Here is a 16,462-nt window from a genome sequence, read left to right as displayed (position 1 = left end):
GTCTAACAAACCAAAGGATTTGCATTCAAAAAACAACAACAAAGTAAATAGAGCAATCAGAAAATGTCTTCTATGTCACATATAGAAGTACATTTTGTATGTTTATATAGCATGTATTTAAGTAAAGTATTTCTAACTAAATTAAAGATCTCCAGAGAGCCACTACACAGGAATAGTCTGTAATTCAGCCACATTTGAACCCTATCTCGTTACCAGGTTATTTTCTTCATTAGTTCTGATTACCATCTGAACTTAGTATATTTATCCATCAATCATATCATTACTGCCAGATTTGTTCATCACTGCATTCCTCAACACAGAGAAATTCAATAGAGATGTGTTTAATAAATAAAAAGACACTTTCTCATTTCAAACTCCAATACGTCCTCCTCCTCCCTTTCAGTGTCCGGCCTGGGAAGGACTGGGCTGCAGGTCCCATCTGCCCTCCCCAGCTTATGCCTGCTCCTCTAGCAATTCATCATTTTGGCTTTCTCTCCATCATTCCCATTAGCATATTTGCTGTCATTCTACCACCTTAAAAAATAACTGTTTCGATTGCCTATCACCGTTCCCAGCTTCCTTTTGCAGAAATTTCCCCGTAATAGTTGTCCATATACCCTGTCTCGGATTTTTCCCCTCCTGTCCCTCTCTTAAACCCCCTCCATCCAGGCTTTCACCTCCAGGACTGCAGCAATACTGTTGTCACCAAGGTCCCTAAGGACCCACACATGGCAGAATGCAGTGGTCAATTCTCAGTCCATCTGAGGACAAAACCACAATAGAAGGGCGGCTTACTAGACAGGACTTAGCTGAAAATGTAATTCTCAGTCCACCTTCACCACACTCCACATTCACTCTGTCAGCAAATCCTGTTGCCTCAATTTAAATAAAATATTTTCAGAGTCCGACCGGCTTCTATCTACCTTCACTGCTATCCCCTCATCCATCAGATCTCACATAGATCATGTCGAAGTTCTGCATAGGACTCTCACCCCTGCCCTCCACCACAGTCTGTTTTCAGCTAGCAGCCAAAATAATTATTTTAAAACCTATGTCTATTCATGTCACTCTCCTATTAAAAACATTCTAATAATTCCCCATTTCACTCAAATTGAAAGGCAAAGTCCTTATAAATGCCAGCAAGGCCCTTTGTGATCCGCCTTTATCTCTCCGAACTCCTCCTCCCTAATTCACTCCTGTCACTGTTTTCTTTGCTAATCCTTGCCCTCCCTGATACCCAGCTGGCTAACTCTCTTGCTGCCTTCTACTGTCTGTTAAAATCTTAGCAGGCCTGCTTGCACTATTTTCTACAGCAGCCCGACTCCACCTGGGTCTAGCACTGCCCGCCTCTCTTATCCTGCTCTCCCAGGGGACACAACACCCTTACACACATCACCAACTTACCCATCCTGATAATTGTTGTCTACCATTTTTCTCCTCCTGCTAGAATCCACGCCCCATGAGGGCAGGGCTCTCTGCCGTTCTGTGCCCCAATGTACGTCAGATGGCCGCAACAGAGCTAGAGGCCAGTAAGAACTCACACATTTGCTGAACTGATTTGATAAATTGAATTGAATTAAACAGAAGTTTATGGAGCTGAAGTTTATGGAATAAGAGTAAAGATTGAAATTTCAGAAAACAGCAAGGGGAGAATGATTTAGCAGATAGGAAGAGCTTAAAATGGAATCATGACTTCAAAAATGGAATCAAGAAATTCTCCCAGGATGCAACAAGCAAAAAACAAAAACAATGAAAGGATAGAAAGTATGGAAAATTAGACAAGATATTAAAGAGGGATCTAGAAGTTCCAATGACTAAGGCATAGGAATTCCAAAAGGAAAGCTAAGGCAGAATGAAGGAGAGAATATACTTGAAGAAACAATGGTTGAGAATACCTCAAAATTCAAGAAGGACAAACATCCTCAACTAGTGAGGGTCAGGATAACTCAATTGCATGTACACTACTCAAAAATATCCAAGAATATTAACTATGTTTAAGAATAGGAGAATATTTCTTGGGTGCCTGAGTGGCTTAGTCAGTTAAGCATCTGCCTTCAGCTCAGATCATGCTCCCAGGTTCCTGGGATCAAGTCCCACATCAGGCTCCCTGCTCCACGGGGAGCCTGCTTCTCCCTCAGTCTCTGCCTCTCTCTCTCTCTCTCTCTCTGTCTCTCATGAATAAATAAATAAAATCTTAAAAAAAAGAATAGGTGAATTTTTTTTAATTCTAAAATTAGATTATCTACCAAATAAACATCTTATAAAAGAAATTGGCTTTTTTTAAAATGTCATTTTTCATACTCACCTTCAGTTGCAACGTGGGCTGCCCTTCAATGTTCTCACAAGACAGACACATATCTGGATTCTCTATTCCCAAATAAATGGGAACTCCTCTTCCTTGCTCAAGCAACTCTGGATACTTGCATGGGACAACAGTGACAGTGACTATTAAAGGTAAGAGGGGAGATGGTGTCAGTTTCTTCTTGAAGTCAGGACAAGGCCAGCATCTTTCAGGTAGGGCAGGAAGAAACCTTTCGAGTGTCATCCCTGCTACCCCAGGCCCACCAAATGGCCAACTACTGTATTCATTCATTCATTCATTCATATGCCATACCAGTCACGTCCCTAGGAAATGGAGCAAACATACAGAGTTAAACAGGTGGCAGACCCTGTCCTAGAGATTGTCATACCTCTGCTTAAACACCTGGAGGTGGGAAGCTCCAACCCCAAGCAGCCCCTCTGATCCTTGAAGAGTTCTGACCATTAGCAAGTTTTGCTTAATGTGATATTGAAATCTGCCTTCCTGTACCCACTCATTTAGTCCTTTTAGGACACCTTGAAGTCAAGCAGAATAAAATACTCCTCTTCCATGGGACAGGCCATCAGTCACTGAAAGCAGCTCTCTCCTGCCCCCCAGGAGGATGCTTTACCCTCTCTGCTTTCTAAATCCTACTCCAGACAAACTTCTCCGACATGGCTTCCCAGGCAGGTGTGAAATTCTCCTCCTTCCAGGTGGGCCATGTTGTCAAGCCACCCTTTCACAAAAGGCCAGTGCCAGCATCACTAATGTGACCCTTCCCCTGCCTCCAAGGCAGCAGCTACGGGATGAACACTCACCTGGGGTTACACTGTTACTCCGTGGAACTGTCACAATGGTCTGACCCTGAAGGATCCACACCTGCTGATTCAAGTCGGAGACCTCCCCAGTATGAGGTTTATTCACTACAGTATAAATAGAAAAGAATAATGAAGAACCATTATAATTAGGCCGCTTTGCTAGACGCTAGGCCCTTCAGGAAGGAAGGTCCAGGGTTTACACACCAAAACTGACAGCATTCACATGACCCTCAGCTCAGCCTTTCTTTCTGGGAAAACTATGGGCTGTGGTGAGGAGGGCCAGAGCTGCAAATGATCTAAGAGGGTAAACTGTCCCATAGGACATGTGTGTCAAGACCAGCTACTCCTTCTGATGACTACTCTGTGCTTGACTTGGTGCTGGGTCTGGAGTTAGAGCAGAGAATAAGCACTACTCCCCACCCTGTAGAAGCTCTCTCTCCAGGGAAAGCTGGAGAGCACTGGGTGGTAAGGGCTATACACAAAGAGGGGCAGAAAATGCTGGGGCAGATCCAGAAGAGACAGGTATGAGTGCAGGTGTCCCAGGCCTCCAGAGCCCCATCTCAACATCACCTGCTGTAAAGGGTTCTCCAGAGATAGGGACTCCTCGAATGCATGTCATAGTGGGGTTGTCTCAACACCTGTGGGGACAGTGACAGGAGACATGAGCGTCAGGAGACATTTCCAAGACCTTTCCAGGATGCTAGTTACTGAGATCCTCATTCTGGACAAGGAACTGGGAAGCCTGGCCTGACACAAAGCCCTAGTCAGAAAATCTGAGCCACCTCCTGAGACAAAACTTCAAGGTACCGACAGGGAGGAGACATCAGGCAGAACTTCCTCCACCTGAAAATCCAGCCAGTGACAGTATCTTCCTAGATGTTCTAAGCCAGGCATGACTTTTGACCTTAAATACCCACAGCCCCCTAATGCCTGTGTCTCCTCCTCCTTCCCCCATTGACATCTGCTTCTGCCTGGGGGCAGGCCAGCTCTGCCAGGATCCCAGCAACTCCCTGGGAAGTGAGAAAGTGAGAAGCAGCTAGACAAGCACTGGACAAGACACAGAGGCTGGCATAGCCCCATCCCTTCCTGAGCCCTAAAGCACAGAAAAGAGGGAAGGCTGAAAAGTTGGAGAACCTTTATCAAAAGTGCAGGGGACTGAAACACAGCTCCAACAGCTCCCAAGAGCAGTGATGGGCTGTGACAGAGACTGCCGTTTATTTTGTACAATGGGGGAGGTGCCACCTACCTTGGGGGGGGCGTGGCAATTATATGTCAGAATATCCTGAGACTCAGATGAAGAAATCACAGCATCAGCATGAGCTGCCAGAGAAGGAGGCACCGAGCCACGCCCACAGGGAAACAGAGCTGATGACAGACCCCAGGCTTCTCAGCAAGGGGAGACTGAGGGACTTCCCCAGAACTCAGTTCTCCTGCCTTTTCACTCAGGCTATAACTGGAAATGCCAGGCCCTTCACAGAAGGAGTTCATCTGTTGAGGCAGGCAAGCTTGCCCTCTACAGTTCCACTAAGGGAGTCCTGTGATTGCAAAATTAGCTGTGGACTTCAGGCAGGGTCCACATGGCATTCCTGGCCATCCAACTACGCCTGAACCACCCAGGCCACCCCTGAAAAGAGGACTAGGCTGAAAGCTCCCTTACTGTACTCTTTCAGCACCTCCACCCCCTTGGGAAGCCACAGGCACTGAGCAGCATACCCTTAATCAAGGCAAGCCTGGTCCCTGGTGCCCCCAAAATGCAGTGGACTCCAGAACTGCCTAAGAACTAAAATAGTCAGCAATCATGTCCCTAAAAACTGAGCCCCAGATCCCAACTTATCCCCCACCTCTGTTCTAGTAATGCAGGGCATTTGTAGGTTCTCAGTGAATGGTAACAGCTATTATTACTATTTTTGGTGGGAGGTACCATGTTTGTTACACCCCCACCCTCCATCTGCTGAGGTCAAGCACAAAAATTTTCTGCTGCACAAGCTAACTTGACTGAGGTGAATTTCAAAAAACAGACTGGAAACAACTTTGTATTTACCCGCCTAGCTGGGGGGTGGGAGGGAAGGGCTAAGACAGAACCTTTTAGGCAAGCATCTCCATGAGCTCCTCTTCCCAGCCCTGAAAAGTTCCTTGTTCAACCTCTCATACTTTTCACCCCCATCTCCTTGTTGCCCTTGGAGGAACATGGTCCTTCCCTGTTGAGGCCTCAATCCTATCACTTTTGGCTTCCAGTTTATCTGTTACCCCAGGAGAGAGTGTGATAATGAATTCGGACACACTTGTGTTCAAAGCCAGGCTCAGTCAGTGTCACCTCTCTTGTGTCCCCTCTGTCCAACTGAAGAGCCTCTCCATTGTGTATCAATTAACATACCCCCTTTCTTGGGATGTTCACCACAAAATGGCATCTAAAGGGTCCTATCATCTGGCCCCCAAATTCCTTAAGTCTCTGTTTCAATCAGGATCTAGTGTGGAAAGCAGAACCCACACAAGGAATTTCAAAGGCAACTGGTTATAAAATATGTTAGAAGGCTAAAGAGTAACAAGAAAGTGCTGAAGTATCCCCGAAATTAACAACTACAGGAAAGAAACAGGAGGGAACAAAAGAAGCTATGAGCTCAAAGGATCTTGTAGGACTGATGCCCAGACCTTTGGAGGGGACCCTCTGCCAAACTGTTGCTCAGACCTCTGAAAAGAGAGTGTAGTCTGTTCAGTGCATGAACCACAAATGTGGAGAGGAGGCATCAGCCCAAGAGATGCTCAGAGGGCCCAAGGGACACAACCCAGAGAGCTGTATTTTCATTGATTCAAAAGCCATTGAATATAGCTTGAATTTTCCATGCCCAGAAGGTTGCAAAAACCTGTGTCTTATGATGGCATGTGTCCTCTTCGGCCTCAGCCTCTTATTCCACTGACCTTTCCCTCTCTTCCCAACATTCAGAGCATCCAGTACTTTTCAGAATTGCCAGCAATCAGTATCCATTCTGAAGTCCCCAATTTAAACTTTAGTGTGAATAACTACCAGAGAATTAAAATAGGAGTGATGGTGATAAGAGGGAAGAACTGAACCACTGGGGTGGATAATTGAGGAACAGAGAGTCCATCTACTGGAGAAATGGACCAGAACTTTTGTCTTAGAGTAGAAGGGATGGATAATATGATTACATGATACCCTAGCTATATTTGAGAGGACTATCAATATTTTTGCTGGTTATAAAAAGGAATATGATTCTGCTATGTAAACATAACCCAGTTTGTCAGATTCTATTAATGTTCTATTGTCACATACAATAATGAAAATTATGCACACCATTAAGTGTGGCTTGAATTGAATTCAAGTAAGTACTCTTAAAGCCAAAGATCCTAGATGTGGAAATAATTTTAAGGGATCATGAAGTGCAGATTCCAATTTTTAAACTCTAAGATATTATCATCCATGCTTGTTTGGTATCAAGTCCTGCTATTTTGCTCACTTAACATGCCCATGATCTTGGTAAGTGGAGGGAACATCAATGGAAACCAGGTAGGGGGAGAGGGCTTGGTCATTCACCACCACTAGACTCTCTAGAACCTGTTCATAGATGCACAATCTCCATAACAATGTATTCATGTGGCCAAGCTGACATTCACAACAAATAAAGCAGAAGGAACCATGAAGTAGTAGAGCTTATCTGCTCCCCATAGTTGAAAAATAACAGAATCAAATTCATAGTAGAACTGGGCTTAGAATCTGTAATTCCCAATTCCCTAATTCAGGGCTTTCTGCTCCAGTGCCCACCAGCTCCCTTGGGGCTCCCAAAAGGACCAAAGCCATTGTAGCTTACATCTATCAAGGGCTACCTACAAGCAGGGCTGGCAGTCTGGCCTGGGAATTGCTACTGGGAGAGAACTGGCACTCCCCTTGGTTGAATAATGGTGCAACATGATGTGCACCACAGACCATAGAGAACAGCCCGGGCCATTTGTACTTGAGTAGATTTGGGAAAATGGGATGCCAAGGAAATTCCCAGGGTGACCTCTGTAGGACTGCCTTTACCCCATGTGGGTATGATGATGTAGTTAAACTTGCACAAACCTCTGCTCCTCTAAGGAGCCCAAGCCCATTGTCTAAGACTTGCTTCCCTGTGGGCTGACCTATCCTCACATCTTTCCTCAAGCTGGGTCTTCCACGAAAACCCAGACTTTCAGTTGTGGGCCAACATGCTATTTAACAGCTTCTTCTCCTTCATGTGAAAATGAAAGATAAGTTAACAAAAGTAACCCCCACACTCCTCACCAAAATGGCAGAAATAAATAGAAGGCTTAAAAGCATCAAGACAAAAGAATCCAACTATACAGGACCAACATCAAGGTACATTTCTCTAAATTTAAAACATCTATTGACCAAATTGTACACTTATGTGCAACCAAAATATAAAAAGCAAACAGCTAAAGCCTTCATCAGACAGCTTGTGGTAAAACATTTAAGGAAAAGTTTAGGTTAAATGCCTAAAGTTTGAAATTCCTGGACAAAGAGTCAATGACAGAGAACTTTTAGTCCAACAATCCACATCACATGAAATACAAAAGCCATGAAAGAAATGATGATAAATTGAACATTATCAAAATTTTAGAATTTTGGACAAAACACACAATGGGTGAAAGTTGTAAGATAAGGTGCCTACAAGAAAATGTTTGCAATACATCTAACAAGCTAATACCTAATATTCAAAGTTTTTAAGTAGTTCCTACTAGTTTAAAAAATGCAAGTAATTTTATAGAAAAATAAACAATAGATGTAAAAAGCATTTTGCTGAGAAGAAAATATAAAGATCCAACAAATAGAAGTAATTATAGTTAGGGGCGCCTGGGTGGTTCAGTCAGTTAAGTGTGTGCCTTCGGCTCAGGTCATGATCCCAAGGGTCCTGGAATCGAGCCCCGCATCAGGCTCCCTGCTCAGCGGGAAGCCTGCTTCTCCCTCTCACACTCCCCCTGCGTGTGTTCCCTCTCTCGCTGTGTCTTTCTCTGTAAATAAATAAATAAAATCTTAAAAAAAAAGAAGTAATTATAGTTAACCATACTAGTAATTAGCAAAATGCAAATCAAAGCAACAATGAGATTCCATTTCCACCCATCAGGAAGGCACAAATTAAAAAGGTGGTAGGCAATGGTGGTAAGGAAACAGATTCACTCACTGTATGGATGGATGTGTGAATCAGCACAGCCTTTTTGGAAAGCCAATTTGCAGGAGCTATTAAAAATCTAAATGTGTGTACGCCATGACTCATCAATTCTCCTTATAAGAATCTATCAGTTAAGTTTACTTTCAGCTTCAAAAGTTGGAAAACTCCAATTCAAAGTGATCAAAATATTCATTAGATCATAAACTTGGAAGTCCAGAAGCAGCACAGGATCAGAACTGCTGATCTGATAATTTCATAATGTCAGTAAGGATCAGCATTGAGTTAATTCTTTTCTGAACTGACATTCAGTACTTAAGGCCGGGTTTCCTCATATCTGTAAGATAATTTTCTGTGAGAATCAGAACTGCATGCTCAGGGCACCTGGGTGGCTCAGTTGGTTAAGCGATTGCCTTCAGCTCAGGTCATGATCCTGGAGTCCCAGGATCGAGTCCCGCATCGGGCTCCCTGCTCAGCGGGGAGTCTGCTTCTCCCTCTCCCGCTCCCCCCTCTTGTGCTCTCTCTTTCTCATTCTCTCTCTCAAATAAACAAATAAAATCTTTACAAAAAAAAAAAGAAAGAACTGCATGCTCAGACATTTACATTTTTGCAAGAAAGAGAATGTCTCTCCCACATCAAAGTCTTTCAAGTCTGCTTGGGTGAACTTGAGAGCCATGCTGTACCAGTCAGGTCCTAACAAGAAATATATGACACATTCAAAATTTGACAATTTGAGGTAAATGTAATAAAGGGATTATTTATAAAGATGTGGGCAGAGTGTAGGGAAATGCCAAGGCATAGATAATGCTGAACCCTAGGGCTAGTAACAGTAGGATACACCTCTTATTACTCATAGGCCTGAATGGACAGGAGGAGGAAACAGTTACCAGAATCCATGAGAGAGAGCTTTGTGGAGAGGGTAACATAATAGAAGCCATGACCTGCCTCAAGAAAAACAGCCTGGGGTGACCCCAGAGGGAAGTAACCAGCAATAAATACCCTGACCTCACTCTCTTCCCACCCTCCAATATCCTTCCAGTGAATGAAAAGTCATCAAGACTTGATGAAGTCATCCAGCATAGGCTAAGCCTTTTGCCCCTCAGGTCCATGTTCTTATTCCATGAGTTGGAAATCTGTGCTTCCTATCCCAAGGGAAATATAAAAAGACAGCAGCTTCTCAATCATCACAAGTTAGGTCAATGTGGTCATACTCCCAAATGAAAGTTTTTAAAAGCCATTCCCAGTGTTACTCATATAAGTTAGAGGAAAAGACAGGAATGAGGAAGAAATAGTTAAGCAGTCAATTGATAGACTCCTTGATTCTGTAGCTATTCACAAGGTCTAATTTGGTAATCATAGTTGCCTTCTCCCAACATCTATCCCATTTTCCCCTTTGCCTTCTACGAGTACCTAAGTAGGATGCTCTTCTTCACCTTGAGGGTAAATCAAGCCTTTGTCTCTGTAGACTCTGAGTCCTTGGTGCTCTTCTTTTTTGGGTGCTAAAGTTTTCCATTGTCTGAAACTACCAGGCAGAGGAGTAATAAGACTTTCTCCAGGGAATCCCTTGGGTTCCAGACACAGTCCTGTGTACCTCCATCAAGTAGCAGCACCTAGTTTTCCCTGAATAATCAGTATTAATCACCCCAACCAGTAAGGTGACTCCTTTCTACCTGTTTATTCAATGACACGAGGGGCCTAATGGCTATTGGGCAATCTCAGCTTCCAATTCCTCAGATCCTTGACTGTATTCCCTAGTGGAAGCATTTCATTCCTGGGCACTAGAACCTCCTTTCCATGGAGCTTAGGGTCACATAACAAGAAGAAAAAGTTCCTACAGTATGCCATTTGGTTTAAGAGTAAGAGGGGTTCTTCCCCACTCTACTCTTTGGCTCTTGAACTTCTGCATTCCCGTCATGAGGAAGACAGCAACATTTATCAACCAGTGGTTTAAGAAATACACTACTTTCAGTAAGACAGCACTCTCTCAAAGTGATGTGTTCTACTTGGCACAACACGTGACTCTTCAAAAGACCATTCCACTATTCTATCAAGATAGCTGCACATGGTAAAGCCAATGAATTATTACATAAGTGTGAACTTGCTGCCACAATGCCTTTACTGAAAAACATAACCCTTAGTTAGAAGTGATGCTATGTGGGACATCTTAGATAAAGTCATTCAGTAAATCTGCAAACGGTGTTGCTGGCAGAAGTACTATGAGTTGAGAAGATAAATCAATACACAAAATTTATATGTAATCTCTACAATAAAAAAGCACTGACCTCTTCATAACAGAACAGTCCAATACAACCAATCTGCCACCAGGGAGCTGGCTGGTTTCACCAGGAAATGGTGCCATATCAGTGGTTTTCTGTTGATCTCTGTTGATGATGGTTTGAGGACTCTTCAGTGGTAGTAACCAGATCAAACTTGTTGAGGGGAAATCAAGCAGCTGAGTCCGTGCATAATCTCCATATCTGCCACCATGGTCACTTTGTACATGGACCCATTGAGTAGGCAAGTGACTGGGGAAGATTGACATCCATAGGTTGGGACACTTTGACCTCTCATTTATTGAGAGCCTCCTCTGCAGTAGATTCCCTTTGGTAGGCACTCATTTGAAAAATAAATATCTTCACATTTCCCATTTTGTGTCCATTCTGTGAGGTTGACCTGCATACCACTTTCTATACTTCCTTGTAGTCAATTTTCTAACCTTTTTCTTTCCAAGTTTCTGCCCAGCTAGCCAACTCATTGGCCCATGGATTAGTGTAGATCTGTATCACAGATCTCCTCCAACATGAAATGAATAACCAAATATGCTACCTCAAGTTCTGACCAATAGGAGGATTTTCCCTTCATCATTATTTTTCAAGGCAACCTGAAGGGGTTATAGTGAAATGGCAGTAGCCATCTATTTCCAGCTGGGGCCAGCAGATCCATGCATACATCCAATCAGGCCTACACTTTTTCTCCTCTATTCTAGATCTCCCCATGAGACTCTGGTATGAATTAAGAAATGGGTAGAAAAGCTGTAGGAGCAGATATCATGGGAGTCTGAGCTACCAGTTTATGAAGTTGACTTTAGCCTTTCAGATACGCTCGGGCCTGGTCTCCTACACACCATTGTTTTTAAAATAGAATGTTCCTGTGCCTGTTCAATTTTATGGTTTGGTAGATCAGGTCATTCCAAGCTCATGGTGGGGATTTTAAATAGGATAGTCATTTCATGTCTCATGGTTAGGAATTCAGACCCTGTAATAAACAAATAGCAATTTTGGAGCTGATTTTCAGCAAAGCAGAAGAGGACATGGCCTTATTCCAAAACCCCAGGGATTTTCCCTATCATTTTTCACCTGGGGCTTGTAAGAGCTCCATTAAGTACCTCCATCTGCCCCAAACACTTCTAGAACCGGTGGGTCTGTTAATTCTTAAGGCCCATGGGGCAAATAAGCTTACATCCCAACCTGGACATTCGGCATAGTCTTTTCTGGCGCTAGGACCCATCAAAACTAGCAGCTTTATGGATTATTTGGTACATGGACCAAAACAGTATGCCCAGACAAGGAATGCTAACCCTAAAATCCAAAGAAGCCCCTTAAGCACTGTGCCTTTCTTTTTTTTCCTATGCTGGGAAATACAAAATCCAACAATTTGTCTATCACTTTTTAGATGATATTCTGAGATGTCCTAGACTACCGGACTACTGGAAATTTCACCAATATAGCACACCCCTGAATGCATATCACTAGCATTTCTCTTTCTAAGGCATCTAGTGTGTTTGTTATTTCTTGCTTACCAAATTCAATTAGCATAATGTCATCAATGTAATGGACCAACACCTGGTCCCCAGGACTTATGATGATAAGGAATTGGAGAGTTGATACAGACATGAGGCAACACAGTCTTGCATGTGAAGGCAAATTGTTTCTGGTCATCTTTGCTCATAGATATGGGTTTTTTAAAAAAAAAAAAACATTTTCTAGGTGAATAGCTGTATACTAGGTCTTGGGTAAGGACAGTAAGGACAGTACATGCAGATCTGCAGCTTCAACTGGATTTACAAGTTAAAGTTTATGATGATCTCCTGGCATTCTCTGCAACCTATGCAGTATTTGTACCTGACAAAAAGGCAAATTAAACGGGGATGTAAAATTAATAACCTTGCATCTTTCAAGTCTTTGATGATGACACTAATTCTAGTCATTGCCCCAGGTGTGTAGTATTGCTTTTGGTTTTGGGTTTATTATCTTGGCAGGGGTGAAGAAGAATTCTAGGGGCTTCCCCTTTGCATTCTCTCCATAATAACCCTCACTTTATGAGAAGGAACCCAAAATGGGCATGTTGCCAATCACTAAATTTATCGATTTAAATTAGATAGATTCTAAGCCTGAGAAAGTAATATAAGGCTGGGTCTTCAGACAGACTGAACTCCGAAGTCCATCTGTCTCCTGACCTTTATAATCTTCTACCTGGCTTGATGGACCATAGCAGCATTTTGCATCTCTGGGGATCAGCATCAGTATGGAGCCAATATCTGAAACCCCTGGAAAGTCTTTCTCTCTTCCCAGGACACAGTCCTCTGATAAATGGCCACAAGTGTCTCTGGGTAAAGCTTGGGGGAAGAGTCCTACTATTTACCTGTCGCCTTGTATTAGTCTGCTTGGGCTGCCATAATAAAATACTACACACACGGTGGCTTAAGGAACAAAAATTTGTTTCCCACAGTTCTGGAGGCTGGAAGTCCAAGATCAAGGTTTTGGCAGCTTTAGTTTCTCCTGAGGCTTCTCTCTTTGCTGTGCCCTCTTGTGGCCTTTCCTCTGTGCACACATATCCCTGGTGTCTCTTCCTCTTCTTATAAAGACAGCAGTTTTATTTAGATTAGGACCCCACTATCATGACCTCATTTAGCCTTAATGGCTCCTTTAAAGGCCCCCCATCTCCAAACACAGTCACATTGAGAGTTAGAGATTAAACATGTGAAGGGGGGGCAGGGAAGAGACACAATTCAGTCTGTAACACACCACTATGCAAAATTCTTCAAAGGGACCTGGCCTTTGCCTCAAAGGGCTTTTCACGTCTGTGATCTTCCTTCAGTCTGGAAAGTGGGTAAGAAGCCATGAATCCTCCACTATAGCAATTCAAGTTAGGTTTTCTGCCTACCACACCTAGAACTTTTTTCTCATATATGTTAAGCAGCATCTTAGAAGCATCTCCATCGACTTCCCTTCTAGAAACCCTATGATGAATTAGTCATTGCCACAGAGTGCTGACATTGTAAATACATATGTAGCTCAGGTTGAGCTGTTGCTGTACAGGAGGCTCAGGGAGATGGAGAGAATGTTGGAACACACCTGTTACTCAGCTGCCCATTAATCATCCACCCCAGGATGACCCGAGGGACCAAGAGCAAATGTATTGGTGAAGGGCACTCCAGTCTCCTGAAGAACTCATCGGTAGCCATCCTCTCTGGGCTGGAGATGGTTATTTAAATTTCTAACATTAGAGGAAGCTAGGCAAATGATATTTGTAAACTCCTGTACTTTTTTTGAACTTTTTCTGTGTCTATTATTATTTCTAATAAAAAGTTAAAAAGAAAAATGAAATGAATGTATTATGGTAAACTGCTAGAGTAGTTGGTTTGGTACTGCTGATTCTCTGATCATTTTTCCATATGAATGAGGTGTTTAGACAATGAGAAGGAGAATTATCAGTTGGGCAAATCCAAACTGAGGTGTTCTCTACTATATTGCCTAATTGGTGATTTAAACTTAGTTTCTTAAAAAAAATTAAATAAGATAAGCCTAATTTCTTGGTTGTTTTTCCCCAAACAAAACAAACATTTGTCTTGTCAGTCTGAGACTTCTCAGCTTTAACCAAAATTATCTATTATGCTGGCTAGAAAATAAATCTCCATAAAGCATTAATCTATTTAATATAAATAAAGGCCTTATGGCTCCAGAAAATTAATTCTTAAAATTTTAGGTTATCTTTATGTTTAAGGATATTTCAAAACAAATCACATGAAATACTTAATAAATTAAAATTTTGGTAACAAATTAATTTTATTAAACAATTGAATTTCTAAAATATTCATAAGATATTAATACAACATTTTGGAAATTATTTTGGGGGAAAATATGATATTCTGAAGCCCTAAAGGCTACTATAAACTTTCATGTGCAAATTTTGTATGGAATGCAATTGCTGGATCATACAGTAAGACTGTGTTCAGCTTTGTAAAAAGAACAAAACAAAAAAAACAAACTGACAGACTGTCTTCCAAAGAGGCTGAACCACTGTGCACTCCCACCAGGCATGGTTCCTGCTGCTTCACATCCTCACCAGCATTTGGCGTTGTCAGTGTTCCAGAGCTTGGCCATTTCAATAGGTGTGTAATGGTGTCTCACTGTTGTTTTAATTTGCAATTCCCTAATGACGTATGATGGTGAGCATCTTTTCATATACCTATTTGCCATCTGTATATCTTCTTTGGTGAGGTGTCTCTTCAGATTTCTTTGCTAATTTTTAATTGGGTTGTTTGTTCTCACATCACTGAATGTAAAGAGATCTTTGTATATTTTGATTTTCACCTACTTCTGTTTAATTTTGTTAACATGGTGGCTAGAAAATTTAAAATTCCGTATGTGCTCATATTTGTGGCTCACCATTCATTATGTTTTGATTGGACATTAAAGATGCAGCTTTGGTGCCAGAAAGATCAAGGTACCACATCAGTGAAGGTGCGGCCACTTGGTCCAAGCCTGTGTGGAAGGGGCAGGGGCTGAGAGCCAAGGCAAAACACAACATTTTGGTTTGACACTTTTGATACACTCATTTTTTTAACACTAAAAAACCAAAACATTAAATGTAGAGGTTTTTAAAGTTAATTACCAAATAATATGTGCAACTGGGATGCTCATCTAATGCTTGGCTTCCCTCTCCCATTCCCTGACCCAACGATGTGGGGCTCAGGGTCTCGGTTTATCACTTGGATTCATGGTGCTGCCTGTTAATGGTTTACTTGCCTCAAATCCCCACTGATTGGCCTGTCCTGCTCATTTCAGTTCGACAGATTTGTAAAACAGATTTTACAAATACACATCTGCTCTTGCTATTGTCCTCTAAAACCTTCAATGATTCCTCACTGCCTGAACAATAAAGTTCAAAATCTTTAGCATGGCTCAGGACCTGGCAAGGGAAAGAAGTATACTCAGAAGGTGCACATTGGGAAGAATGTAAGCAAGGGAATATTTACAAAATTGCAGGCAGGTTTAGAGAAAGCAACAGGAGAGAATGAAGCACGGGAGCTGCCAACAGCTGGAATCCCCTACCCCCACACCCCCAAGAGGAGAAGGGGCAAGGGGCTTTGCCAGTGACTGGTATACCTAGAACTGAAGTATGGCTTCTATATCAGAAAGGAATGCTACAGACAACTGGGGGAGGGGGGCACACTAACCAAACTCTCCTCCTTCCCTCTGATCTCCCATTGCCTCAGCCCAACCAGAAGTCAGAGGACAAAAGACCCCTGAAGCAACCCACAAGGTCAGTCTCACAGACACAGAGCAGGTAGAGACATGGGGCACATCCTCCTGAGACTCAGGGGCACCACTTATCACCTGGATTCCTGACCCGGCCCATAATTGCCTACCCACCTCCAGGCGCTCCATGCTCCAGGCTGTCTGCCTGAGTTTGGCCAAGAAATCTCTCTAGGGGCATCTGGGTGGCTCAGTTGGTTAAGTGTCTGCCTTCGGCTCAGGTCATGATCCTGGAGTCCCTGGATGAGTCCCGCATCAGGCTCCCTGCTCAGCAGGGAGTCTGCTTCTCCCTCTGACTCTTCCCCCTTCATGCGCGCGCTCTCACTCTCATTCTCTCTCAAATAAATAAAATCTTTTAAAAACAAACAAACAAAAGAAATCTCTCTAAAATTCAGACCCAGTCACACCACTCCCCCCAGCAAGTCCAAGCTCCATAGTGAGTCCACCAGACCTGTTATGAGCTGATTCAGCTCACCAGCTTGCTCATGGTGGATTCATGAATGCAAGTGTTTGGTTCATCACAAACCCCTTCAAGAGCCATCCTCAGCCCCTGCCCACTCCTAGATGCTGCTACAGAGAGGGCCTGGCTGTCAGAGAATCCAAAGACCGCCCTTTGGTCACCCTAGAACATCTTCAGGACTTGGAGAT

The 16,462-nt window shown here is 43.0% G+C and overlaps 1 protein-coding gene across 13 annotated transcripts in view; it reads right to left on the bottom strand.

Annotated features, from left to right (window-relative positions):
* Positions 1 to 16,462, bottom strand: part of IL36G (interleukin 36 gamma) — a 111,436-nt gene that overhangs the window by 2,029 nt on the left and 92,945 nt on the right. For 7 of the 13 annotated variants that reach the window (XM_025868207.2, XM_025868206.2, XM_025868211.2 and 4 more), the window contains 2 exons: positions 3,118 to 3,222; positions 2,306 to 2,445 (listed from right to left, as the gene is read on the bottom strand). In XM_025868207.2, the coding sequence (XP_025723992.1) occupies positions 2,306 to 2,445; positions 3,118 to 3,222 (245 nt within the window). Of the gene's footprint in view, positions 1 to 2,305; positions 2,446 to 3,117; positions 3,223 to 3,687; positions 3,756 to 10,558; positions 10,695 to 16,462 lie in introns of those variants that run through there. The other 6 variants (XM_025868214.2, XM_025868215.2, XM_025868212.2 and 3 more) reach the window with 2 other exon arrangements.

This window comes from Callorhinus ursinus, unplaced genomic scaffold, assembly GCF_003265705.2.
Source record: "Callorhinus ursinus isolate GAN/ISIS: 27379988/994484 unplaced genomic scaffold, GSC_fseal_2.0 scaffold10, whole genome shotgun sequence".
In the NCBI taxonomy this organism is placed as follows: Eukaryota; Metazoa; Chordata; class Mammalia; order Carnivora; family Otariidae; genus Callorhinus; species Callorhinus ursinus.
Note: the sequence above shows the minus strand (reverse complement) of the source record. Positions and strands in the feature narration are given on the sequence as shown.